The sequence below is a fragment of the Elgaria multicarinata genome, chromosome 2, assembly GCF_023053635.1.
Source record: "Elgaria multicarinata webbii isolate HBS135686 ecotype San Diego chromosome 2, rElgMul1.1.pri, whole genome shotgun sequence".
Lineage (NCBI taxonomy): Eukaryota > Metazoa > Chordata > Lepidosauria > Squamata > Anguidae > Elgaria > Elgaria multicarinata.
The window spans coordinates 84,074,473-84,101,985 of record NC_086172.1 but is presented as its reverse complement, the minus strand read 5'-3'; the positions used below and the strand labels follow the sequence as shown (position 1 = coordinate 84,101,985).

Below are 27,513 nucleotides of genomic sequence, written 5' to 3'. Positions count from 1 at the left end.
AAAGATATTCAGCAGATATCTTTGAATATCTCCCCTTCTTTTTGAAACAGAACTCTATATTAGGTGGGCTTTTGGTCTGATCCAGCCATGCTCCTAATGTGTCTAATTAGTCTTAAATTCCATCTTTAATTACAGCTTTATAGATTCAATGGTTTAGGAGTAGTTTTTACAGCACTTCACTCTGTACATGTTATAATGCTTAAACAGGAACTGGACTTGGCCCTCATCCACAAGATAGACAGGAAATGTTTCAGATAAGCAGATCTGTTAAACTGGTTTTCTCTGTTTCCCTGATTAGAACAATTTTTTATAGAACTTAGTTAATAATATATACCTGATCGTGAGTAAGTATAATATCATCTCTATCTCTACGTGGTTAATCTTTAATTTATCACCCTGTGACTCTGAACCCAATTTAGCTCAGATGCTGAAAACTCATACCATTTCTATATTTGTTTGGGACAAAACAATGTTTTGGGCTACAATTGCTAATATTTAACACAGTGAAAAATAGCAATCTTTGTGCCTTGTTTCTGGGCTTTCTATGTGAGCAGTTTACTTTGACCCATTGGTTTCTAGCCTTATCTTTGCAGAGGCAGCGATTGAGGTTGGAGAAAACTAAAAGTGGTTTGAAAGAGGCTGTGCTTCCTGTTGTGTGCATGCACATCTCTTGTTGCCTCCGGACAAATAATTTTTGAAACTTTACAAAAGTGAAGTGAATAAACACATCTTTCAAATTGCCTTCAGTGTTTGGGGAGGGGGCAATTATTATCTGTCTCCAGCCAACTTCTCCATATGCCTTGAGCCTAATTTCATATTAGGGTTCTCTACATTTTTGTTTACTCTGCTCCTTTGCTTTTAAGAGTAGCCTGCTATCTATATATTTAGTAGTTTAAACTTCTTGATATGGATATACAGACCTTGTTCACATAACATGACAAGCCAGAGTGCAGGTTGAGTACAGTTTGTTGTTGAATTGTGGGTTGTTGTGTTGTGTGAACCCAGCTACACTATTTATTTATTGCATTTTTATACTGCCCAATAGCCAAAGCATTCTGGATAGTTTACAGATCAGAGTATGGGTTGAATTGTGGGTTGTTATGTTGTGTGAACCCGTCTGCACTAACAAACCACGGTTTGTTATTTTTTATTATTTATTTTTTAAATTGTATTTTTATACCGCCCAATAGCTGAAGCCCTCTGGGCTGTTTACAGATCAGAGTATGGGTTGTGTTAACTACAAACAATCCACAGTTCTCAACCCAACAACAAACTATTGTGGGTTGTTTATGGTTATCATGATTTGCTAGTGCAGCTGGGTTCACACAACACAACAACCCATGATTCAACCTACACTCAACCCACATTCCGGCTTGTCATATTGTGTGAACCTTGCTTAATAATAACCAGGCATGGAGAAATGAAATATACAGGAGTAAGGCAGTAAAAAAAAAGTTGGCAATATTTAGGAACTACATTAGAACAAGATTTAGTATTTGAAATTATATTGTGCTGTCACAAAAGAAAAGCTCTCTTTAACTCTATAAATCTCTTTCTCTAGGATGAAATTGCACTGATGCCTGTATCCCCCTTAGAAGAATATGAGACTCTGATCACAGTAAGTTACATATCTTCTATTTTATTATTTATTTATTTATTTGTTACACTTATATACCGCTCCCATAGCCAGGGCTCTCTGGGCGGTTTACAGAAATAAACCTTTTAAAAGTCAAGACTATGATTGACCTAGTCTTATATCAAAACTAGGGCTTACAGCATATTTACTCTAATTCTAAATAGTGCTGAAATGGAAATACATCTAAGATTGCAAACTTTATTTCCCTAAACCTGCAGTAATAACATGTTACTAGCCTACTTGCTAACAGCATTATTTCAGACCAACATATGTCACAATTGCTACCTGTGGGTGGGATCCAATACTGCTGTTGCATTAATGGAATGACTCTAGCACAGTCAGAAAGTAATGCTCACCAGCACAGCTGGGAACTATCACTTCTGGAATGGGACAAGTTAATGGAAATCACTGAAGGGAAATCCATTGACTTGTCATCTCATTCTGGAAGCTGTGTTTCCTAGGGGCTGTCTATACATTTTAAAAGCCCCACAATGGCTGTGTGGTGGCGCTGTGTAGGTTATACGATGCAGCAGCTATCTTGAAGCCACCGCGGGTCTTTCCTGGTGAGCTTCAAATTTAAAAAGTCAGGGACTTATCCCGACTTCTTTTGCTGGAACGAGTTGACTACGGCCCTTCCGCCATTTGTCTTTGCTCCAGCGTCAAGGTGGAGGCATTCCTAGGTGGATGGTGACCCCTGATTGGTCACCGGAAGTCTGGGCAGAGGACAGGGAGTGGGCCCAGTGAGCCGAATGGCCACCGGAAAGCCTGCACTGACTTCTGCATCGGGATTAGCTGCTTCCACCCCATAGCAATGAAAGCACAGGGTTTTCCTAAAAGTGGTTGCAACCTGATGCCATGAAGGCAGCCCCCCACCCCCACCCCCGGATTGTGCTAGCATGTGCTACTTTCCCTTTACACAACATGTTTAGAGCTGGCAGATTGCCAGTATCGATACTGTCCTTTCTTACAGCAACCTGTGGGTCATGTTACGGAGATCCCTCAGTTAGTCCATCTGTATAGTTTAAGTTCATTTTTCAAAGTGCCAATATTTGACCTAGTTCAATCCGGATCCAATACTATTTAGTTTGCCATGTCAGTACTTAACTTGGACAGAGTTGTTTAAGCACTACTTCTAAATACTTATATTTCTATCTTGCTTTGCCACAAGCTTAAGGAAGGCAGCTTACACCATCTAAAAACAACATCTTAAAACATACATAAAATTGAAAAGTAAAATGCGAACAGCTAAACAAAAGAAGCAAATTAACCCCACCAGATAGTCAAGCACTCTCTAAACAGATGCGTTTCTGAAGTTTTTCCTAAATGCCTGAAAGTATGTGCTTAAACAGTTCTCTTCTGGAAGGTTACACCAGTGCCTTGGGGCTGAACATCTTTTCTAAATCCTTTCTTAAATGGACAAAATATTGGAAAGCAGTATGGCAAAATATGGATCCATGGGAAATAGATGGTTTTGATTGCTCTGAGGAGGAATCAAAAAGGCAGTTGGCTCAAAAGGCCAACTAAAGGAACAAGGGATTCTTAGTCCATTGTTAAACAAGGGTATGCCACTTGAGTTGGTCTAAACTCAGCTTTCAAAACCTCCCAGAGGCATTTACTTAAAGCATTTCTTCCTCACTTCCTCACAAGTTCAAGACGACATGCAAGATCTAAAAACGTTTCCTAAAAGGCTATTCGTCCAGCCTAGCAGTCTTACATAAGTGGGGGTGGTGGAATTTCCCACTTGTTTTATTCTATCCTCCATTCCTTGGGGCCCTGCAGGTTGTTCTCTCTCATACCAAACTTGTAGGGCAGTGAAATAGGGTCACCTACAAACAAGGTAGTGGTTTCTGCATACTCCAAGGACTTTACAGGTATGAAAAGCAAAAAAGGAGACCAATCCCCTCTCCCCACCACTGGGTGTGAGGGCTGTACATGAGTGCAGCCCTCCCAAACGGTTATTTATTTATTTATTTATTGCAGTTGTATACCACCCCATAGCCGAAGCTCTTTGGGTGGTTCACATAAGATATAAACACTTAAAAACAATATACAAAAATTAAAAACCACAAAAACATCCAATATACACATACATTGAATAGGATATTGTTGTGCTCATGTCCTGCTCATCGACTTCCCATAGGCATCTGGACATTGGACTAGATAGGCTATCTAGCACCATCTTAAGTTCCTAATAGAGGCAAATTAATGGATTAAATAAATTGGGCCAGAGTGGGCCAAAGATTTTGATGATATTTTGGCATGGTGAAAAAATTCAAGATGGTTGCTATCAAAGTGTAAAACATTACCTGACAGAAGCCCAAGGAAGATGTTTTGGTGCCTAAATAGGAGTATCTTGGGTCAAGGAGTCAGGTTTGACCAATGTACTAAGTCCAGTGAAACTTCTAGACTTGCTTATTTTGAACTTTGTAAGGGTTATACATATATTTTATTGACTGATTTCATTTTTATACCCTATTTCTGCCAAGGCAGCTAAGGGGATTTACAGTTTTAAAATACTAAAAACAACTAAAAGCTATAAAATATAGAACAGCATAATTCCCTCAGACCGATGATCATCTCTTTAGAAACTTATGGCATGAGCTCCCAAACCTGGGCTCCTCCTTTTCTGCCATTCCTTACGGAATGCTCTACTATGGTGAATACGCAGAGTGACTCTGGACAAATTCCAAACAAAATTATTCTGGTACCACCAGATAGAATTTGTGTCCTGGAAGGTGGCATCATAATAGTAAAATTTTATTCAAAATTTTGTGCAAGTTTAACTGGCTGTACCTTAGCTATTTCTTATCGAGACATTTTGAAATGTGGCCATCTTGTAATTCTCTCCATATTGACTTTCTTTGCAAACTTTTATAAAGCTAAGAGGACTCATCTTTATTCTATCATGATTAGAATGTTCAGCCATTATTCTCTGCCGCAACTATTGTGTTAGAGAACTCAGAATTCCACAGCAGTCCAAACATCACCACCACCTGGAGCTTGAATGGCAGTGAATCCTCCTTCATGAAGGTAAGGTACCACTGCATTTTGAAATGATGAAGCTCATAGCTTGAGGCAGCCAGAAATATTTTTCCCATGGTGACTTTAGACTGTTACAGTTTGTAGGTTTTCTAATTACTTGTGAGCAGTCTTTCCAGTGCTGTGGCATTCTGAGTTCTCTGACACAATGGCTGTAGCGGACGATGATCCTGAATTCGAATGGTTATAAAATTAAAACTATTGTCTCAACTTTGAGAGTCTATGTGGCAAGAGCTATGTGATGATGAGAGTTCTCAAAAGGATAGCTGAGATAGCATTGGCTATAGATGCCTCCCTATAAAGTATACATGTGGAGGCAAACTCAGATTTGCTGCTGCGGTTAGCAGGTTTTGCATAAAGTTTTCCTGCAGATAGAATGGAGAGGTGTACTTTTTATCCATGGCAGAGATTAATAGAATTATAGGAGTGCGAATGCAGTACAGGAGAACTGTTTTGTGTTTGAGATGAAAGTACAATAAGAGGGTGGGGGTGGAATTCAGGGAGAAGGTGAATACATACAATGTGTGTATTATGTATATGCAATGTGTATACATGTGAGAGGGAGAGATGTTGTATGTGACATTCTATTAGTTGATTCAACTGGTTGCTTTCTTTGACCAGTTCCCAACCAAGTGGGATTTTGTCCTAGTTTGTGACAATCACACCCCCAACAGTGAGAAGGATTGCATGAAAAAGAGGTTTCTGGAAGAACTGCGCGGGAAAGGGTTCATTATCAAGGTAAGACTGACATTTCCTCAAGCAAAGTTGGCACCAGGATCTTGTGCTTCCCTTTGGCTGTGGAGCAGACACCATAGTTTGGGGGCCTTTCTTGGCAAACGACCCATAGCTCTTGCCAGGATAGAATTGATGCAAGTAACACACTCATACACTGGGGGAGATGTTTAACGTTGTTTAAATACAATGAACCCTGGTGTCCAGCTAACATTTACATTGCCCAGCATTAAGAACACACTGGTCACACTATTTTTGCAGCAATCTTTAACTGGGAAACCAGTGAGGACAGAGAATAGGCAGCCAGTGCAGTTCTTTTAACACAGGTGTTATGTGAACCTAGCTAGGTGTCCCAGTGAGCTGCATTCTGCACTAGGTGCAGTTTCTGAATCATGCATGAGGGCAGCTGCACATAGAGCACATTGCAGTAGTCTAATTGTGAGGTTACCAGTGCATGGATCACCACGGCTAGGCTATCCCTATCTGGGAACGGGCATAGTTGGCATACCAACTGAAGTTGGTATTTGGTGCTCCAGGCCACTGAGACCACCTGGGCCTCCAGTGACAAAGCAGATCCAGGAGCATCCCCAAACTATGAACTTGCTCTTTCAAAGGGAATGCAACCCCATCCAGAAGAGGCAAACACCCCAATTCCCAGACCTGGGAACCATCAACCCATAGGGTCTCTGTCTTATCAGGATTCAGATTCAGTTTACTGGTCTTCATCCAAGCCATAACTACATCCAGGCACCAGTTCAGAATGTGCACGGCCTCTCCTGATTCAGATGTTACAGATAAATAGAGCTGGGTGTCATCGGCATAATGTGACCCTTTGCCCAAAATCTCCTGATGGCTGCTCCCAACAGCTTCATGTAGGTATTAAATAACATTGGGGACAAGATGGTGTCCTCTGATACACCACACTTCAAATGCCATGGGGCTGAAGTGCTGTCAGCCATTGCTATTCTCTGGAACTGATCCTGCAAGTAGGAGTCAAACCACTGTAAAACAATGCCTCCAAGTCCCAGCTCATGGAGGCGGTCCAGGAGGATACTGTGGCCAATGGTATTGAAAGCCGCCAAGAAATCAAGGAGAAATAACAGGGTTGCATTCCCCCTGTCTCTCTGGTCTGAAGAAGGTTGTCCATCAGGGCAACCAAGGCCAATTCCATCCCAAAACCCGGCCAGAATCCTGACTGGAGTGAAACCAATTATCTGGAGTGGATCCAGATAATCGGTTTCATCCAAGTTGAGATGCCACCACTCTCTCAAGCATCTTACTCGTTAATGTCGTACTAGGTATTGCATCGTTAAGATAGCCACTGAAAAAAAGCCTACCCATGCTCTTCCCCAATCCATGTATGGTTATTCCCTTCACTCTGTTCTCTGATTCTTAGATGATTAAGAACGAAAAGCTCTTTTATGGAATTCATGCCCCAAGTGGACTTGTCCGAAAATACCACGGGCTTCTGAGGAATCCTGACAATGAATTGGAAGACCTGTGTGTAGAGCAACTAGACGAGCAGCAGGAAATACCCATTTCAGTAATAAGGTAATAATAATAATAATAATAATAATAATAATAATAATAATTTTTATTTATTTATTGCATTTATATCCCACCTTTTTTCCTCCAAGGAACACAAGGCGGTGTACATAATCCTCCTCCTCTCCATTTATCCTCACAACAACAACCCTGTGAGGTAGGTTGGGCTGAGAGTCTGTGACCGGCCCAAAGTCACCCAGTGAGCTTCCATGGCTGAGTGGGGACTAGAACCCAGATCTCCTGACTCCCAGTCCAACACTTTAGCCACTACACCACACTGGTAGGAGGAATAATAGTATTCCTCCTGCCTAACTTTATGGTACCTGACATGTGCCACCCACTAGGTATGGCCCCTTCTAAATAGTTCCAAGTGGCAACTGCTATCATGCAATTTGTCATTCAAGTGGAGCAGCTCACAACATCAAGAGCTTCGGCAACTGGGCGGTATAGAAATACAATAGATAAATGAATGGTTAAAATGGTTTTCACCACAGGAATGTAAATGTTAAGAAGGCAGGAAAAAGATTTGGACTGCCACAGAGAGAATACTAGAGAGAATACTGTCCCAACTGTAGCTTCCTTCTAAAATCTTATCAGTGAAGGGGTAAAGCCCTGGGTGTGGCTTTGTAAGCCCCTGTGAAACAACAAAAGCCTTATAACTAGTTAATTTGTTCAAAGCTATTTAACTGTAAAATAGAATAAAAAATAGATGCAGAAATCTTTGTCATTTATTGCAGTGCCTTTGTCCTAAGTAGCCAGAGCACTGGAAGCTAGGAGAAAGTTTATGGCTCACTGAGCAACATGTGTTTTTTTTATTTCTCTATAAGAAAAAGACTAGACACATACTCTTTAAAACACACACACACACACACACACACGAAAGCTGAGAATTTAGGGAAAGCATCTGCAATATCCCTGAGAGGTCAGACCCCTACAGTCTTTCCCATGGCTATGACTCTGGGTAAATTGTTGCCACATGAAGACGAGAGCACATGAGAACAGCTTCAAGATAGGGTGGGTTAATTCTCACCCTACCCTACATAGTCTTCCTTCCCTTTCCCCTGCAGGGGCAGGACCAGTTAGGATTGCAGCCCTTTAAACGATCTATATCTTTTAACCACTCTATACCACATAAAAATCTTTTCTTGGCGCAGATGATGAAAGCTACACTTGTTTCCTGTCTATTGAAGAGTTTACCCTAACACTGCTACTTCTCTGTTCTTGTGTTTATAGGATACGTCTTGTCAGCTTTATCCTGCAGAACACAGAAATTTTTGGTACCAAAGGTACGGAAATATATTTCTCTTTGTTTATATAATGTGATCAGTGTATCTTTCCCTTCCAGTTTTCAATATCCAATCTAGTGACAGTTATGCACACCCAGGGAACATCTGTTTGGATTATTGCAATGCATTTTATGTGGGGCTGTGTTTGAAAATGGTCTGGAGGCTTCAATTCAACCAAAATAGGGTGGCTAGACTGGACAGTGTGATCATATTTTGGCAATACTTTTCCATCTGCACTGGTTGCCGGACTGTTTCTGGACCCAATTCAGAGTGCTGGATTTTTAAAACTCTAAATGGCTTGGGGCAAAGTTACTGGAAGGAATGTTTCCTATCATATTTATCAACTACCTACCCAGACATTATGATCATCATTATCATTTTATCATTATGATTAAATGCATAGCTGCATTTTAAACTGTCTGAAATTTCCAGACTCTCTTCAAAGATGGGCTGATGGGCTAGAATACTCCAGCCTCTTTCACTAAGGCCTGTGTAACCAAGGTCAGATCCACTTTCTCCAGACACAGGCACAGCCAGCACATCAGCCAATGCTGGGCAAAAGTACTGACTCTTGGTCACTGCTATCACCTGGGAGTCTAAAAGTAGTGCTGGATCTGGGAACACCCCTTAAACTGCAAATCTGTTTCTTTCAAGGGAAGGCTACCCCGTTCGAAGCAAGCTGAGTTTCTATCAATTGACTACAAGTGCATCTTTGTTTAATTCAGAGAAATGTAGCTACTTATACCCAGGTATAAAATATAAGTTATGAATTGGTTCTCAGCCATGAGGCCTACTGTCTGGCCTTGAGCAAGTCCCTGTCTCTTGGCCTAACATACATCACAGGATGATTGTGTAGCTAAAATGCCATTCTGTTCCTTAGCAGAATAAGTGATGGGGTATGAACCACCCTCTATTCACACATGTATACTTTAGCCTGCGGACCTGTTCAGAGGTACACATGCTTCTATGGGAGGTTTGCTTTTGCTACTTAATTTTAGGACAGCCAAAGACTTGAGTGTCTCGTTCAAATTAGGTCTTGGTTTATAGGTTCAGAAGTATGTTGGAAGAACAATGCATTTTTGTCTTCTTGTTTTTGCTCTGCTATTAGAGAACTTTGATGACCTGAAAAAGAAGAAAGTCTTTGAAACGGCATTTCCTTTACATGAGGTGAGAAAACCTTGAGGGCCAAACGAGACATGCACCAGAATTTCATCCATGTAATTAAAGTGCACATCTTTTAAAAAGCAAATAGCTATGGGGGCCCTAAGCAGCATTGAGACCATGGAAAGTTGAACCCTTTGCTCCCTCTGTTATGATCCCAGTAAAAAGCCATCATTACCAAAAGCTGCCATTTGTACCAGGAGGGAAGACTCCATTGATGGGTAATGGGGGTGGGGGGCAGGTGGAGAGAGAGGTTAAACTAAATGTGTCTGAAAATTAATTTGCAAATGCTTGAACATAATCAATGGGGGAAAGCATGACTTGGTAGATGTGTAAGCATTCCTGTTCAGTACCTTATAGGGGCTTGCTGCTCAGGTCTAGAAAAATATTTCATAGAGTTGTAATGTATGTGACCATATTATTATATTATTATATCCAGAAAGAAAAACTGGACATAAGTTGGGACCAATGTGGAGACATCCTGTATAAAGAGCGAATTGAAAAAATCAGGTAAAGGAAAGATGATGCAAAAATCTTTATCCTTGAACTTAAAATGCAAAACCACACATGCTCAGTATTATTCTTTTAATCTATGTTGGCATATGTTCTTGTGTATCAGGAAAGTAGATGCAGTTGTAAAGCATAGAATGGCGGTGGGGTGGGGTGGGGGAAATGTTACTTATGTGTTTCATAATGGAGGTAATATACATGGCAGTCTAAAGGTGCCCCCGCCATAAGATTAATAAGTCCAGGGTCAAAATGACCTAGCTGCACCACTGACATCAATTGCTTTTGAGAAATGAGGCATCAGCTGGGCAGCAGGCAACTGGGCAGTAGTCTTAACCTGCAGAAGCTCTCCCCAAATCTGAAGCAAGAGGGAAGCTCCATCACACCTACTTTTTCCTCTGGGTTTCCTCCATGATTTCTAGCTCCATTTCATTAACGTGTCAAGCTAATGGCCCCTTTCACGTGGGTTTGTGGTATCGCGCTATGCCGCTGAAACCTCCCTTTTGCTTGTTTGCTCTTCTACTCCACCCGCCCCTTCTCCTTGTGATGGGCGTGGGCTCCTTCCCCCCCCCTTTGCTCTGGCTTTGTTGTTTAGCGATTTACCGACACAGTGTGCTGGAGGAGGAGAACCACCCCGCCCTCCCCTTTTGTCAGCAAGACTTCCCTTCAAAACACCCCCCCCCCCCAACAAAGGAAATAGTGAGAGGATGGCAGTACATAGGGGCTGAAGGGCGCTTTAATTCCATTTGGGACTTTCTCCGCTCTAGGAAAACACGAAACGGGGAGGGGAAGAGGCGGGGTGTCTGCAAGACAGGAACAATGTCATCTGAGTGCCATGCTGCAAAACTGCAAACCAGGCATGACGAAAGTGCGATAAAACCCTGGTGTGATGGAGCCCATAGTTTCCAGACTTCTGTATTTCCCTTTCAGGATGTATTTTGGGGAGAAAATCGCCCTTTATTTTGCCTGGCTGAGTTGGTACACCTGCATCCTGTTCATAGCTGCTGTGCCAGGCATTGTCCTTCTTATATATGGCTTCATCAGCTTAAGTCCTGTCAGGTGAGTAAACATGATGAAAAAGAAGCTTTGTTCGTGGAAGCTGTTGAGTTATGTGCAAAGCAGCTGTATGTACATTTGCATTTCTTGGTGAAAGGATGCATGAATCTGGGAGCGTAGGCACCTAGAGAATGCAAAGTCATTTCATGCCACCGAAATACGTTTTGGCTTATTCTGACTGGTCTGTATCATACCAACTGATTTGGATAGTGTGGACACGGAGGATTCAGCTGGAACATAGGGAGAGGAGAGTTATTTTAGATCCCTTAGGAGTCGTATTGCACGGAATAGAAGGGAGCCTTTTTTCACCTTTCGCCCCCAGCGCAGGGGACGCAATAAGACTTAGTAGTAAATCTGTCTGATAGGGTTCTAACCCAAGAAGAGAGACAGGTACTGAATTATGGTTTAAGTTTTGTTCCTACACTTTATTAAAATGTGTTTAAAACTAGGGTAGATCTATTTAAACTTACTCGACAGATCAAACTGAGGGAAATGTTTGGCAGCAATGCTATGAATACGACCACGTTTTTTCGTCCTCCATCTAGATTTACTCCTACATCACAAAATCCATACATACAAGTATTTGAGGAATTGGTACTGAAGGGCCTTGAACAGATAGAGAAGAATCCTCCAAAGAGATGGCATAATTTCTCAAGGAAGAACCAGGATACTCTTAAACGTATCATAAATGATCCCTCTATCATAATTAAAGAGGCGGATAAGGGAGGGGCTATTGTGATATTGAATAAATCAGACTATATGACAGAAATATGAAATCAGTTACGGGACACCTTGTGCTACGAACCACTAACAATGGATCCCACTAAGCATACAGCATTTATTATGAGAACGGTAATTAATGAGGGAAGAATGGAAGGAATTATTAATGGTCAAACAGCAAACTTCCTATTAAATGCGTGATAAAAAAGTGGATTATTGGGACAAAGTAGCCAATATATGGGACAGAGTAATACATAAGGTATTGAAATACTATTGTGATTCAATTTTTGATTGTGGTTGGAGGGTGGATACCCCACCCCAGTGCTGTTTGATAAATATAAGCAACCTCCATCCCGTTGGACATAACACCTGCCCTAGTGTTGATTTTCTACCTGTGGTATCAATATATGTGGTATCACTCAGTGTGCCAGTCCGCAATGGCAGATTGCAGGGGTAGAGGTGGAGTGGGAATTGCATTTGTGGACAACAGATTGCCTTGTATCTGTCTATCATCTGTCTGTTGGCTTTGATTCCATTAGCTCGCTTTTACTGAATAATAGGGCTGTGCGCGGACCCTCCAATTTGCCTCAGAGGCCGTTTCGGAGCCCCCAAAACAGCCCTGATTCACCTCAGGGTGCTTTGGGGGTTGCCCGCTTCACCTCGGTGCTGAAGCGGAGGCGAGATTCTGGTACTTCAAAGCGACTCGGCCTTTTGTGGGTGCCAGCTATGCAGCTGGCACCCAGAAAAGCCTCCCTTTTCCCCCTCTCCCTCCTTACCTGCTTCTCCTCCTCGCTCCTGCCACCATTGACGACGACGACGCATGTGAGAAGAACCAGGCTGCGATTTTAAGATATTGCAGGGGCTTTGATTAGTACCTCTATGACCACCATAGTTTGTGGCCATAGAGGTACTAAACAGTTTAGTACCTCTATGGCCACAAACTGCAGTGGCCATAGAGGTACTAATCAGAGACCCCACAATATCTTAAAATCGCGGCCTGGTTCTCACATGCGGTGGTGGTGGTGTCGATGGTGGCAATGGCAGCAGGTAAGGCCCAGTGCCACTCCGAAGCGGCCCAAGCTACCCGAAGCTTCGGGGCCGATCGGCTTTGGGGCGCCTTGGGCTGACCCAGAACTGAGGCGAGGCGGGCCGAATCAGCCCACCTCGCCTCGGTTTCAGAGATTTGGCCGAGGCACTGCACAGCCCTACTGAATAGAAGTAATAGTGGGATAGCAAACCAATCACTGTGCACTTTGCTGCTCTTCCTGATTTAGCAAAGAGATCTGTGCAGCCAACACGACCATCATGTGTCCACTCTGTGACCAGAAGTGCCCGTTTTGGCAATTGTCCGACACTTGTACATATTCCAAGGTAAGACTAACCTACGTAAATTGTATATTTGGACAAAATACTCAGGGCTGTTAGTGGAAGTTATAAAGAGCCCCTCTCAACCTATGCAGGGGCATTGTGTCAGCCCATGTAGAGATTTGTTTATACAAGGCCCTGCTTTTATCCTTTTGTGCTCCTTTCATCATGTCCTAGTTTTTCAATGGACAAAAGCCTTCAATTAAAAGTTGTTTCACCCACTGTCCTCCGCAGCACTCCCAATGACTTTGGTTTTTGCCATTAGGACTCTCCCTGCAACCGTGACTCTTGTTCTTCTTTCCTTGACACTTTAGGTCACCCATTTGCTTGACAATGAAGGGACAGTTGTCTTTGCAATATTCATGGCTCTCTGGGGTAAGCTTCAGCATGGGTTGATCTACAGCCTGTTCTGGGCTTGATGAGAAGCCTCCTTCTTCTCAAGTGTAAGCCCCTCTCCTATATCCAATACAATCTCCCCACCCCAGGAAACATTAAACAATTTTTATTCCCATAGCAGAATAGGAAATATCTGATGGGGAAAGCTTACATTTGTTTTGAGGACTGATATCTAAACCGCCACTTCCATAGAGGAGAATCATGTATGCTTATGAAGAGTAAAATTGGGTTGTGCCTGCATGGGAGTGGGAGGGACAGTGAGACTGTGTATAAGAACCAGTGTGGTGTAGTAGCTAAAGTGCTGGACTGGGAACTGGGAGATCCTGGTTCTAGCCCCCACTTGGCTGTGGAAACCCACTGGCTGACTTTGGGCCAGTCACAGACTCTCAGCTCAACCTACCTCACAGGGTTATTGTTGTGAGGATAAAATGGAGAGGATGATGATAATGTATGCCACCGTGGGTTCCTTGAAGGGAAAAAGACGGGATATAAATGCAATAATAAGTATAAGAATTCTGGCTCGGAAACCTATTTGATAAATGACAATGGGCCTGTTCAGACAACACGCTAAGCCATGGTTAGGCCACTAAGCCTTTTGCAGCAAATAGTGAGTGAGTGTGTTTAACTGTAGTTATGTAGCCACCATAGTTAGGAATGGTTCACACAGCACTCTAAGCCATAAAGTTTAGCTCAAAATGCTTAACCACCATGGCTTAATGTGTCATCTGAATGATTCTAGTGTTCTGTAGCTACAATTTGCGCATTCTCATCCAGTCTTGGCACTTTGCACGAAGGTTGCTTAGTGGACTACAATAAATGTATGTGATAGCTCAGTAGTCGATACTCCTATTAACGGTTGATTGAGGCCAGTTTACCTCTGAGATTCCAAATGTATGTCTGTTTCATGACATCCTTGGCACTTCTTTAAGGGTGCCATCATACAGATTAGATGCCTGATAGATGGGGGCCGGAGCCCTGCAAGAGCCTTGCAGGGCAGGAGGACTGGCAGAAACGTTCTTAGCCTCTCCATCCTCTGTTTCTGCCTTTTGAGCTAGATGGCCCTCTGAGCCAATCTAGTTCATTCACCATGCTGTGGGTGGGGATGGGAACAGAGAGGCTTGTCTTTTTTCCCTCCTCATCCTCTTCCAAGGTAGTGACACCGACCTCGACCTCGGGAGAGGAGCCTCCATGGGGTTTTCCAGCGGCTGGAATGGAGGGGAATCCCTACTCAGATTTCCCGTCCTCCCCAAGGTTATAGTTCTGCCTATGGCCTTAGGAGGGGGAATACCCAACATTCTATCACCTCCCCCCAATGCCATCTAGGGGCCATAGGATTGCTCTCAGGTTCCAGTCTTGTATACAGCTTGGAGTAAGTCCCATGGACCTCAATAATACTTCCATGCAGGAAGGCAGTAAAATGCACTTCCAGAATACACAGTAGTGGTAGTTGCTGTATTACTTCATAAATCCATAGGGGTCCTTCTAGGATTAGGTTCATCATGACTCACACTCTCCAAGATCTTTTGTTTGGAATGACTGGCTAACTTTCAAACTATCATATTTATTATTTATTTATTTATTTATTTATTTATTTATTTATTACATTTTTATGCTGCCCAATAGCCGAAGCCGAAGTTCACAAAAATTAAAATCATGAAGAGCATAAAAACAACAAATTTAAAACACAAATACAAAATACAATATAAAAAGCACAACCAGAATAAAAACCATACAGCAAAAATTAATATAGGTTAAAATATGAGATTAAAACAGCAAAATTTAAATTTAAGTTAAATTAGGTGTTAAAATACTGAGAAAATAAAAAGGTCTTCAGCTGGCGACGGAAAAAAACAATGTAGGTGCCAAGCAAACCTCTCTGGGGAGCTCGTTCCACAACCTGGGTGCCACAGCAGAGAAAGCCCTCCTCCTGCCTACCCAACCTTTCTCCACTTGCTGAACACTATAAAATGGACTGTCCTGTCCAGAGTAGTTGGTGGGTGGAGGATCCCTGTAAGAAGTTGGACAGGATGACTCTCTCGTTCCCTCTACAGATATAATACTATATATACTGTATTTTATACCTAATTATAGCCACTGTGTTTTTGGAGCTGTGGAAGAGGAAAAGAGCTAGAGTCGTCAGTAAATGGAAACTCTATTTTTGGGATGAAGAAGAGGTAAAGTTTAACTTTTGCCTGTTGCCATCTTTATTTTTGTTCTCCACTATGCCAGTCTTACTCTTGGTCTCAATGGAAAGGAAGCATCTCTCTGCTGCCTCTGGGTATGAGGAAAATCTCTCCCTTAACAACTCTAGTATAAGTAGATCCATGAACATGTTAGTGGTGGTGTCCTGCTTGACGTGCAGATTTGACATTCAGATGTCACCTTAAGCTAACAGTGATGCTGCTTGGCAATGTTGGTAGACATTTCGAGGATTCACTAGTCCAATTCTGTAACTGCTGAGCCTTGTTTGTGGACTGGCTTCCTGAGAGATAGCATCTGGTCCTCAAGTTGCCACCCCACAGGAGAAAAGAGTATATGGAGGAAGTAGCAGTGTTAGAGATGGGATGCTCCGGCAGTCCACTTCTAGGGAGGGCTGCGGTCCGTCATCCTTTACCCCTTCTTCAGAGTATTCCTTCATTAAAATTAATCTCTAACTAGACTCTATACCATAACTCAGACTTCCCCGCCCTAGTGCCTTCCAGATGTTTGGGATTACAACTCCCATCAGCCCTAGCCATCATGGCCAGTGGTCACGCATGATGGGAGTTGTAGTCCAAAACAGAGGACCCTGGATTGGAGAAAGAAGACTTACCCATCTGTGTACACCTGCTTCTTTAACATCTTCAGGGAAGCTTATTCTTCCATCCTTCACAATTGCAAGCTTATGGATTCTTTCTGTAGTTGAAAAAACAGCACTTTCATCATAGAAGGGTCTTTAGGGGGGCACAATAGACCTTAGGTTGCCGGTCTGAGAAGAACTGCCTGGAGAGCTGTTGCAGTCAGAATAGAACAGTGCTGGACTAGACTCAGTAGGACAACTTGGAAGGCAACTAATGTAAAGGAGGCAGATAGTCACACCTGCTGCTTTTGATAGGACCTTAGCTCCACGGTGGAGCCCATGTGTTGCATGTACACAGTCCCAGGTCAACACTTGGATCTCAGGGAGCAAGTCTAAGAGAGAATATTTAGCTAGGTGGACCAATGGCCTGATTCAGAATAAGGTTCATATGTTCAATGCTTACCTAATAAGGCTGTTAGTTAAGTGATAGAGTACATTTTTCTGCATCTGGCAGTTCCAGTTAAAAGGATTTCAGGTAGGATGTCTGTGAGCAGATAGACTGTGCCTGAGACCTTTTAGAGAGGTGAGTCAGAGTGGTGAGCAAGATGGACCGAAATGCTAACATAAGATAACAGAGCTCCATATGTTTATAAGGCCAACAGATAGCGTTGTTTACAAAAGTTGTTAATGGAGAGCATGATGATTTTGCAATTGCAGCATAAAAATTGACTCATTTGATTGTGTCTTAGTTATGAAAGAAAAGATGTCCCAGTAAAACTCTGAGAACAATTTGACACAGATGGCCAATATACCAAGGGCGGTGGATCTCATTGGTACTGCTGAGCTGAAATACTCCCTTCTCCATCCTCATCACATTATCTACAGGTTGTAAAGTAGGGGACGGGGTGGGGGGCATTTCAGCGGGTTTGTGAGGGACCTTGCAAACAGCGACAAGGTCACAGGCAAACTACTCAGAAGTGACAATCACATGCCCCATTGCATGCCCATTGTTGGGCGCCTCTCTTTTTTTTTCCTTGCAAGATGCCAGAGTGAGGGGAGGGAGCATTACTCTCCCTCTAATGCTTTCTTCAGTCCTAATCACATAGCCAGATCTCATTGACTACAGAGCATCCTGATGAAGCCACATTGGAGTCAGGGCAATGGCTCTTCTCCTGTCTTTAGCATCTTGTAGGTAACCCCCTACCCCACCCCCACACTCGATGGTTGTTGCTGCCAGAATTGCAAAATATGTGACAGTAAAAAAGGTGAGCTGAGAGGATGGTGTTCATGAAACCTTCACCCCCATAGCCTGTCTTTTCAGCCAAACAGGCATGGTGAATATTTGTCTTGGAAAACCAAAAACAAAAGGAGGCAAGCATCCAAGCCAGGTCAGAAAAAAGGAGAAACAGGTTCTCAGGATGCAAATAATTTATTTTCACGAAGCCTGAAATGTTTCAGCCTGTACTTTATTCAAAGGCCTTCCTCGAGAAGTTGTTAGAAGATAGTGTGTACAGAATTTCCTCTAGCAAGATAATTGCCTCCTGTGATAATCTATGGCATGAAAATAAATTATCTGCATCCTGAGAATATTTGTCTTGGCCTTACACATTAGTGAAAAATATAATAAGGATTCATTAGTGTGACTATATTTCTGTCTTTAGGAGGAAGTGGCCATGGAGCTCATCAATAACCCAGAGCATGGTACCGAGGAGTACCATCACTCGTACATGCGCAGCTTTCTTGTGCTCATCTTAGTTCTGTTCATGGTAAGTGATTATAATTTTTCAAGGCACAGCACCCGGGTTGAGACTGGAAAAGTCATTGCAAGAGAGCAGATAGTTCAGAGGAAGCTTTGGATTTCCTGATTATCATGTTCCTCTAGAATAACTCAGCACAGTAATCATCACATTTGGTTTTTTCATTGTCCTGCTACAAGACCCGACAATAAAGCTTTGACATACACCTCCAAAATGAGAGAATGGGTCAGCGGAGCAGAAATTGGATGGGTATATAAGGTCCAAGTTGTCCCATGGAAGGGCTATCAACAGTCCCATTCTCACCAGTTTAAGGGCTCAAGTATTCTTTTTCTGGCCAGTGCTAGTTAATGCTATCTGCAGGCATATTAACATACCTGGTGACTTTACATGATAGAACAAAACAATTTTAAGGTGCATATATAGAAGTTGAGCCCCCATCCCACACATATTAAACCTGCAGTTCTGTTCTGGCACAGGCACATCTATCTTCCATCCTTGAACTTGTTTAATAGTTTTTTCTCTCCCTAGGACATCCTGGGAGGAGTTGTTTTATGAGGGATACTGGGAGATTTCTAACAGAATTCTTACCACCACTATCAGTCTATGATTCCCAGGATCAGGGATCCACAAAAGTTGGCTAGCCTTGGTAGCTAGCCAAAAATTTGGAGTTGCCAGGGTTCTATTGCTTCCCTAAAGGGCAGGATATCGTGCTCCAAAGCTCAGCACAGGGTCAGGACCATTCCCAGCTCTAGGTTTGGAACTAGGGAAGGAGTGGGTGGAGAAATCATTCTGGCAGTTGTGCTGCCCTTCCAAGGTGTTCCATGAAGCACAGTGTGTAAACAACCTCCAGGGAAATAGACATCATCCATGCATTTGCACTTCGTTTCAGTGGGTTGAAAGGTTGGTCTGAGGCTTGTTTTGACACTATACATCCAAGATGCTCCAAGCAGTTGCAGTGCAAAAATGACAAGCCCTAGCCGATTTCGCTCAAGAAAGAGAAACCTCAAAAAAGAGATAGAGAAAGAAATGCACCCATGCAAGGACTTAGCAAAACTTATGTTGGGGAAAGAGGCCACTGGCAAACAGACCCTTCCAACCATACTAACAAGTGTTGAAAGGGAACCACCAAAGCCAACCCCAAGAAACAAGGGAAATTAGAACGTTATAAACAGCGACCGACTTTACATCCCTTAGCACTAATGTTTTTGTGGGACTATTCTGACCCCAGAATAGTTGTTTTAAATGGATATTGTTGTTTTTATGCTTTTGATGGTTTTGAATTTTTGTATATTTGTTTTTAATATTCACTGTTTTTAACTTTTGTAAACCACCCAGAAAGCTATGGGGTGGTATATAAATGTAAGAAATAAGAGGGCTGGAGCTTGTCATTTTTGGCACTGGGATTCCAAGGCCCTTGGAGCATCTCAGAAATGCAGCAGCAAAATTTTGACCCCACCCTTCCTCTCCAGCTGGAGCAGGGGTTGATAATCATTGTTGCAGTTGCGCTGCACTTGACGGGCTTATGCCACCTCTCCCTCACCCCTCCCACCCCACCCACGTGGATGCCTCCTTTCCTTTGAGCAGGAAGGAACCTTCACAGTGAGTATCCAATGTTCAGTTCCAAGCAACTCCAAATTGTGCTCCACAGTACAGCACAACCTCAGGAATGTCATGCACACCAGAGGGCATTGGGACACTTGCTGTGGTGAGGGTGTTGAGCAGAATTGTGGATTCTTTGGGGAAGCCATCACAGATAAAGTGGAAGAAACCCAAAATGTTTGTAGTGTAGATCTGCCTCTTGCTACAATCCTGCCACCCGTTCTCCTTCCAGAATCCTACAGGGATGACCTAGCTTCAGTCGTCCATACTCTGGTAACCTCCAAATTAGATTACTGCAATGCCCTCTACGTGGGGCAGCCTTTGAAGACGGGTTGGAAGCTGCAGCTTGTGCAAAATGCAGCGGCCAAGATTGATAACTGGAACAAGGAGGTTTGAACATATAACACCGATTCTGGCCCGCTTTCATTGGCTACCTATATGCTTCTGAGCCCAATTCAACGTGCTGGTTTTAACCTATAAAGCCTTACACAGCTTGGGACCACAATACCTGATGGGACGCCTCTCCCGACATGAACCTACCCGTACACTGTACTCAACATCTAAGGTCCTCCTCCAAGGTCCTCCTCCAAGCTCGGAGGATGGCAACAAGGGAGAGGGCCTTTTCAGTGGTGCCCCCCCCCCCCCATTATGGCATGATCTCCCTGATGAGGCTCGCCTGGTGCCAACATTGTTATCTTTTTGGCGCCAGGTCAAGACTTTTCTCTTTTCCCAGACATTTAATAGCATTTAAAAATGCTAAGTTGTTTTTTTAACGGACCCCAGAACTGTTGTTTTAAATGGATACTGTTGTTTTTATACTGTTTATGTTTTTGGTGGTTTTAAACTTTGTATACTTTTTAATGTTCACTGTTTTTAACTTTTGTAAACCGCCCAGAGAGCTTCTGCTATGGGGCGGTATATAAATGCAATAAATCAAATCAAATCATCTTTTCCTTAGAATTCTATCAGTCCACCCTTTTTTTTTAGATTTGTGTGCTGATTGGCATTGCCCATGCTCTTGTCCTCTACCGGGTCATGGTGACTGTAATCTTTACTCAGTCCAACTCTGAATTCTTTCAAGAACGAGCCACTACCATGGCAGTATTGACAGGGGCTGTCTTGCACTACTTGACCATCATCATTATGAGCAAGGTATGGAGTCATGTGTAGTGGATATTTTCCATCTGTCTGACTTGCAGATGTTTTCCATTGTGTCTTATTTATTTATTTATTTTGCCTCTTGTCTGTTGCAGGTGAACAGGCATGTAGCACTGTACCTTTGTGAGCTAGGTAAGAAAAAATGGATGCTTTGTACATGAATGTACCCACATAAAATGTGTTTGGATAGAGTAGCAATAGGGGGTACATTTGGATAAAAGAATTTCCCATAGAGAAGTCCCAAAATGCTTTCATGATGGGATTTTGAGCAGGATAAGGCATCCACAAGAACAAGAACGGAGGTGCCAGGGGCCACAGCTAACTTTGGTGTTCGTGCTCTTATTTCCAGAGCAGCCAAGGACATTCACTGAGCGTGAGAAAAACATCACAATCAAACTCTTCACCTTCCAGTTCTTCACCCATTTCTCTTCTCTGATCTACGTTGCTTTCTTCCTAGGGAGGTAAACAGCAAGTAGCAAACTAGGAAGAGTTCAGTGTGGCCCACTGGTGAAGGTGGTCAAATCGGGAGAAATGAGATTGAGTTAAATCTCTACCACTTTCAGTCTCAGATCTGCACCTGTAAAATGGAAACAATGGTGACCTTCTTCTTACACTGGATGTGAGGACAAATGTATGGGTTTTTAATTGTAGAGAGATTTACAAAATGACCAGTGTTGCTGGGGGGGCCGGAAAACAGGTGCAGTGGTTGTGATTATTAAAACTGTGTGATTATAAAACTAGCACTAGTGTTAGAAACTGATTGTATCGCATTTCCTTGTTAGGATTAATGGTCGTCCAGGAAACTATGTACGTATTAGTGGCAAGTGGAGACTGGAAGAAGTAAGTTACTTTGCCACAATGGTTCCTTTTCTCCACCTCTTCTCCTGGTGGCCTGTTCATTAAAATAATTTCCCTGCCCTTCTCGTTCAGTTTCGTGGCACATTTTCCAGGGAATCCTTGCAAAAGTGACACTGGAAGGAGCCCTTGGATCCAAAGCATCTCTTCCTCTCTCTTGCTTTTTCCAGTGCCATCCTAGTGGCTGCCTCATAGATCTCTTTATCCAGATGGCTGTAATCATGGTGTTAAAACAAACCCTGAGCAACTTTGTGGAGTACATGCTTCCGTAAGTCAGCAAAACTTGAATGACTTGGTGTTCGGGTCCAGATCCAGGTCCTCCCATTTTAGGGGGGTATTGTGGACTGGCGTAAGGGATCTTGCATTTGGGTGGCCCGTGCACCAATAGTACATCCTTCTGTGAGGACTTGTGCTTTGGCCTGGAGGAAGACAACAGGCTGTTGGGTTTGGGGCCAGGAAACCATTTTGTTCCTTCAGACCAGATTGGTTAAGATTGGGGTGTGGCTGGGCATGGGGGATTCTCTTCTTCTGCGAGAGAGGACTTGGCATGTTTGTTTGACGCTCTAGGTCCAGGCCAGCATGTGCTAGGTGGGATGATAGGAAATACGATCCAACATATCTGGAGGAGACCCACTCGGGGAGAGCTGTTGAAGTGCATCTTCTTCAGTCTTCTGGCATATGTTGGCCTGTATTTCTATGCGGAACAACCTCTTAGGGAGCTAATCCGTGAAAGATTCTCTCTTGGGGTGGGCTGTGATTTCACGATGTATATCGCGTCCTACACAAGCACGTTGGGCACTTCTGGGGTGGGGGGTGGGGTGATGGTAGGCGCTACTCATGAGCAGGTGCTTTTTGTGAGAACTGGGGCCCTCTTGTAGGGGCTATCCACATGGCTGCAATGCCTGTGACAGTCCGTTTTTCAGGGCACCTTGATCACATGAACTGCATCCGCTGCTGCACATACACTGCTCAAGGATAGATGCTAGTTCTTCGATATTGTGCCTCTTCTTAAGTGGAGCACAGCCATAAGCTTGGTAGGGGGCCTACTTTATCTTAAGGCACTTGTATGGACTACTTCAAATGTGAATCAAGTCTGTGAGGAGCAGTTCCCTTTGCATAAGCATTCAAATATCATGTGACCCTTTTTGAGATGGGTTGATGCAATGTCTAGAGAAGAGACATTCTGGCCTTCACCAGAGAACAGTAGTTGGCACAGGCCTCAAGGAAAGGGAACCCTGGCAAGGACAACAGTTATTGTTGCCACCTTAAAGGTGGATGTTCACGGACATCTTTGGGAACTCACAGATCTTGTACTTTGAAATTTGATGTGTCTTGCTTAATGTTAGATATTTGCCCCTGCAGCTATGTTCGATACAAGTACCGACGGCTGTGCGGAAAAAACAAAATCAACAGCAAGGTTCATATGGAGGAGACAGCTCAGGACCCCTGCAAAGAGGAATGGCTATGGAACTATCAGCTTAACGAAGTCAATGTCTTCAGTTTGTTTGATGAATATATGGAGATGAGTAAGTGATGTAGAGTGAAAAGGCTTCGGGGAAGATGAATCGCAAGGATAAACAGGGATACTATTCAGCATTCTGTCACTGGCACTCACATTATGCTTCATCAGCTGGCTGGCTATTTGGTCAGTCGAGACTAGATTGTAGTTTTCAGAGAAATGGAAGTGGAAAGATATAAGCTTTCCTTTTGTCCAGTTATTCTCACTAGTGCAGTTATTCTTCTATCATCTTCAGCTTGGTGAAAGAGTTATGTTCTTGCTCTAGCCCTACATTACACTGGCCCCGTTCAGACAAAACGCTAAACCATGCTGCTTAACCACAAAATGGTTAATGGAATGCATTAAGGTTAATGCATTCTGTTAACCATTTTGTGGTTAAGCAGCATGGTTTAGCATGTTGTCTGAACGGGGCCACTGAGAATGTTAAGGTGTGTATCAGGGTTGCATATAGTTTGTGCAGTTAAACAGCAGTTTAACTGTTGTGCAGTTAAACAGCAACAATGTTTGCACCCAAAAAAGCCAAATTCTGCAAAATTCCCCACATTTGCTGCATTGTGTACCTCATTTGGGTAGTTTTATTCAGCCACTTTGGAGCTCTTTGGGATAGTTAAGACACCTACATTTAGTTATTTTTCACTTAAAACCTTTGATTTCCTAACTGCTGGTATTGTGTTAGAGCAGGGATGCTCAGGCTCGGGGGCTGAATCCGGCCCTCCTGCAGTCCCAATCCAGCCCTCCAGGGTTCAACAGGTAGCCATGCCCCCTTTCCTTTGACGATCATTTCGTCATTTCCGCAGGTTTATTCCTGTTCTGAAATCTTGAGATGCCTCTCCTAAGGCTGTTACTGGCAGTAAGAGCATTAAGCTAAAATATGCTTCTATTTTGGCCCCATCCCATTTATTTATTTATTTATTTATTTATTTATTTATTTATTTATTTATTACATTTCTATACCGCCCAGTAGCCGAAGCTCTTTGCCTTTAGGCCCACTGCATTTTGTCTTCTTCCCCACCTACCACTGGGATGCACTTCTCCTAGTGCACTGGGATGCACTTCTCCTTTTAGCTTCTCCAAAACTAAATTCAACCCATGGGCTGGAAAAGGTTCAACACCTCTGACATAGACCTTTTTCTTACCCTGGTTTAAACTATCAAGCTCACTTCTTCCTTTTAGGCTGCCAGGGACATCTTTATTTACTTAAGTTTTATCAATATCTGTAAGTAGTAATATTGTGTGATTTCTTTTTATTGTAAGAAACTGTCCCAACAATTGTCAAATTTGTGGCATTATTACTGGTATGTTAAAACATCAATAAACTTCATTCTATTCTAAATTAATCCTGTTGGTCTGGGTATTGGGATACACGGAAACCTAAATTAGGGAGCCTTTCAGAGATGAGAAGAAAAAGAGAGGGGAATTAGTGTTAGTATAATACAGGAGTTGCTCCTCATTTTAGGACCTTTCATAGGCCCAGTGCACTCATTCAGATCAGGGCATAGGGTTCTGCATTTCATCCGTTCTGTGACAGAGGTTAGATTTGCTGATGTTGAGGCAGGGCCTTTGGGATGGGGGCCTTGATTTGGGGGCTTTCCTGAACATGGCTAGTAGTGCTCAATGCCTCTGTGTAAAGGCATTTAAAAGGGCTTGCCCAGCCCTTCTGTTTTGCAGAAACCTTCCAGAATGGGCCCTGATTCTGTTTACTGCAAACCGCTGTTAAGAATTGTGCCCTTTTTTATGTTTTGTAATATTTCATTGGATACATCAGTGTATGGACATCTGAAGATTATATACTTGCCACATCCTTAAAAACTTATTTTTTTCAGCTTGTGGAATAGAAACCTGCTTGTTAAATGCATGAAAGTTCAGAATCTTGGGATGCTGAATTCTGTATGTGCACCAGTTTCTTTCTGCACTTTTGCAGTGCAACGTCAATTGCACTGCAAATTGCAATGATGCAATTCATCAATTGTATGAATACAATTCATCAATTGTATGAACACAGGGAACCCTGTGTTCATACAATTGCAATGAACACAGGGTTCCCCCCTTCCCCCACTATATAAATGTTCGATTCCTTGCAAGAGAGGGATTTTAATTGTTGAAACTGAAGCATTCCAAACTGAGGCTGCTTTATGATGGCGATGAATAATTGTTCCCTTGGAAGAGGGACTCTGCATCACTGTGCTTTATGACATGCTGGCTATTGCACTGAGCTATATATACACCCTCTGGCCCAGCAAATATAGTCTTTGCTAGAACTTGCCCTTAGTTTGCTGCCTCTTTTCAGCATGCTTCTTTTTTAAAAAATCTGCAGTGATCCAATACAGCTTCACCACTATTTTTGTGGCTGCCTTCCCTCTTGCTCCATTGCTGGCCTTTATCAACAACGTCATTGAGATTCGGCTAGATGCTATAAAGATGGTGAAATTGCAGAGGCGTATGGTGCCCAGGAGGGCCAACAATATTGGTAAGATGAGGATCAAAGAAAAGGCTTCAATTTCAGACCGCTTAGAAGAGGCTACCATTGTACCCTGAAGTTGTAATTGTTAATACTGAAATCTTTTTGGAGTGATAGTTTACCCAGACAAGGAGTGGAATGAAGAGGTAGCTCTGCAAAAAGAAATGACAGCATAAGAAGAGCCCTGCTGGATCAGATCAAGGAACCATCTAATCCAGCATTCTGTTAACACAGTGTGGCCAGTCAGCCAATTGTCCTTCTGTCTTTGCCTGGTCAACAAAGGTGACTCCAAGTCTTTGAGCCCAGGCTACCGATCTCCAGGAAACCACACCCTGCCAGGTCTGGATTTGGGTGTGCCTGTCCATGGCCTTGGCTCGGTCCTTGCACCAACCCCCAGTACAAGAATTCAGTTAGATGGTGGTTGGAGAATAAAAGCAAAGGGGATGGTTATGGCGGAATCCTGTCCCCACTGTTTGCAAAGCTCCAGCCAGGACACAGGACACCACCTGCTTCAACATTTCGTCTCCCTACCGGGGTGCAAGAATCCTAGCCTTTTTCACTCCAGTTGAAGATATTATAGTCTATAGTCTGTTTATATACTGCTTGAACACATTGTGCTCAAAGCAGTTCACAGAAAATAGATAGTATTGTTAGGTTGTGAAAAGTAGGGAGAGAGGGTTTATAAAAATTGGGGCAAAATGTCTGCTCTGCCAAACTGACCAAGGAAATGTCTCTTTTTGGCTTCTTCCCCTTTTACAGGGATCTGGTTGTATGTCCTGGAGGCGATCGGCATTTTGGCTGTAATTGGCAATGGACTAGTGATCGCTCTCACCTCAGACTTCGTTCCCATGCAGGTGTACAAATACATATACGGCCCATGCGAGAAGAAGCACAGCAGTGGTGTAGAGTGAGTTTCAATAGACAACCTTAGGTGACACAGCATACGTTCATACATCAATTCTCTCTATGGATCTTTGTTATGTATGGCTAACGGCAAGCAGGGTAGGAGAAATGGAATATGACTAGATGTCAAGAACCATTCCTTCACTGTGGTACTTGTAAGAATTAACTGATGGATCTGAAACTACTCCTATTGCTAAAAGTCTCTTTTTATGAGACCACCCATAAAATGTGGCATGCATTGACAGAGGAGGAATTTAGTATTTGTATTTGTGCTTTTAACCTGTTGGTTGTTTTATTATGGTTTTGATTTTTGTGAACCGCCCAGAGAGCTTCAGCTATTGGGCGGTATAAAAATGTAATAAATAAATAAATATATAAATAAATATACTAAAATGGAGCCCCCAAAAGTATTGCACTAAACAAGAGTACCTCTCCCATCAAAACATCCAAGAACCCCGTGCCTTTAAAGTGCTTTGTAAGTTAATTGAGATAGATATACACCAAATGTTTTCTTCTTTTTTTGTATAACAGTGAAGTCAGGGGAGGTTCTTCCGGTAAGCACAGGATCAGTCTAAATATTTTCACATGTCACTGGAAATCTGAAATGCAGCATGTTTCCCACCTTTTCTAACATGAAATAGAAAAAAAAAGTCAAGGTAATCTATAATAATAAAAGAGGATGTCTGTCTGTCAGCACCATAGCACCAAGACTGTAAAACATAGGCACCTGAAACTTGGCTTGCATACAGAGGGGGTGCCCCTCATGGGCATTTTTTTTGAAATAAATGTGTTAATTGTAATTTAAATGTGTCCATGTATTTGAAGCCTCTGGTACCATTGTCAGTCACTCGGTAGCAGACCTCCCTAACCAATGCATAGCTTTGCAGTTGATACAGTTTGAAACTAGGAAAGGATAGGATGAGCCTCACCACAGGGGAATGCAGTGGACAGACCCCTCTCTTTATTTTATTTATTTATTTATTTATTTATTTATTTATTTATTTATTTATTAAATTTATATACCGCCCCATAGCTGAAGCTC

At 42.7% G+C, this 27,513-nt stretch overlaps 1 protein-coding gene across 1 annotated transcript in view; it reads left to right on the top strand.

Moving 5' to 3' along the window:
- Positions 1 to 27,513, top strand: part of ANO9 (anoctamin 9) — a 51,676-nt gene that overhangs the window by 17,125 nt on the left and 7,038 nt on the right. The window contains exons 2-20 of the mRNA XM_063118739.1: positions 1,562 to 1,618; positions 5,297 to 5,413; positions 6,804 to 6,958; positions 8,186 to 8,238; positions 9,347 to 9,405; positions 9,839 to 9,909; positions 10,837 to 10,965; positions 12,957 to 13,053; positions 13,362 to 13,422; positions 15,535 to 15,617; positions 17,884 to 17,988; positions 20,566 to 20,730; positions 20,832 to 20,868; positions 21,086 to 21,197; positions 21,519 to 21,576; positions 21,762 to 21,859; positions 22,954 to 23,117; positions 25,425 to 25,577; positions 26,328 to 26,475. Of these exons, the coding sequence (XP_062974809.1) occupies positions 1,562 to 1,618; positions 5,297 to 5,413; positions 6,804 to 6,958; positions 8,186 to 8,238; positions 9,347 to 9,405; positions 9,839 to 9,909; positions 10,837 to 10,965; positions 12,957 to 13,053; positions 13,362 to 13,422; positions 15,535 to 15,617; positions 17,884 to 17,988; positions 20,566 to 20,730; positions 20,832 to 20,868; positions 21,086 to 21,197; positions 21,519 to 21,576; positions 21,762 to 21,859; positions 22,954 to 23,117; positions 25,425 to 25,577; positions 26,328 to 26,475 (1,922 nt within the window). The remainder of the gene's footprint in view (positions 1 to 1,561; positions 1,619 to 5,296; positions 5,414 to 6,803; positions 6,959 to 8,185; positions 8,239 to 9,346; positions 9,406 to 9,838; positions 9,910 to 10,836; positions 10,966 to 12,956; positions 13,054 to 13,361; positions 13,423 to 15,534; positions 15,618 to 17,883; positions 17,989 to 20,565; positions 20,731 to 20,831; positions 20,869 to 21,085; positions 21,198 to 21,518; positions 21,577 to 21,761; positions 21,860 to 22,953; positions 23,118 to 25,424; positions 25,578 to 26,327; positions 26,476 to 27,513) is intronic.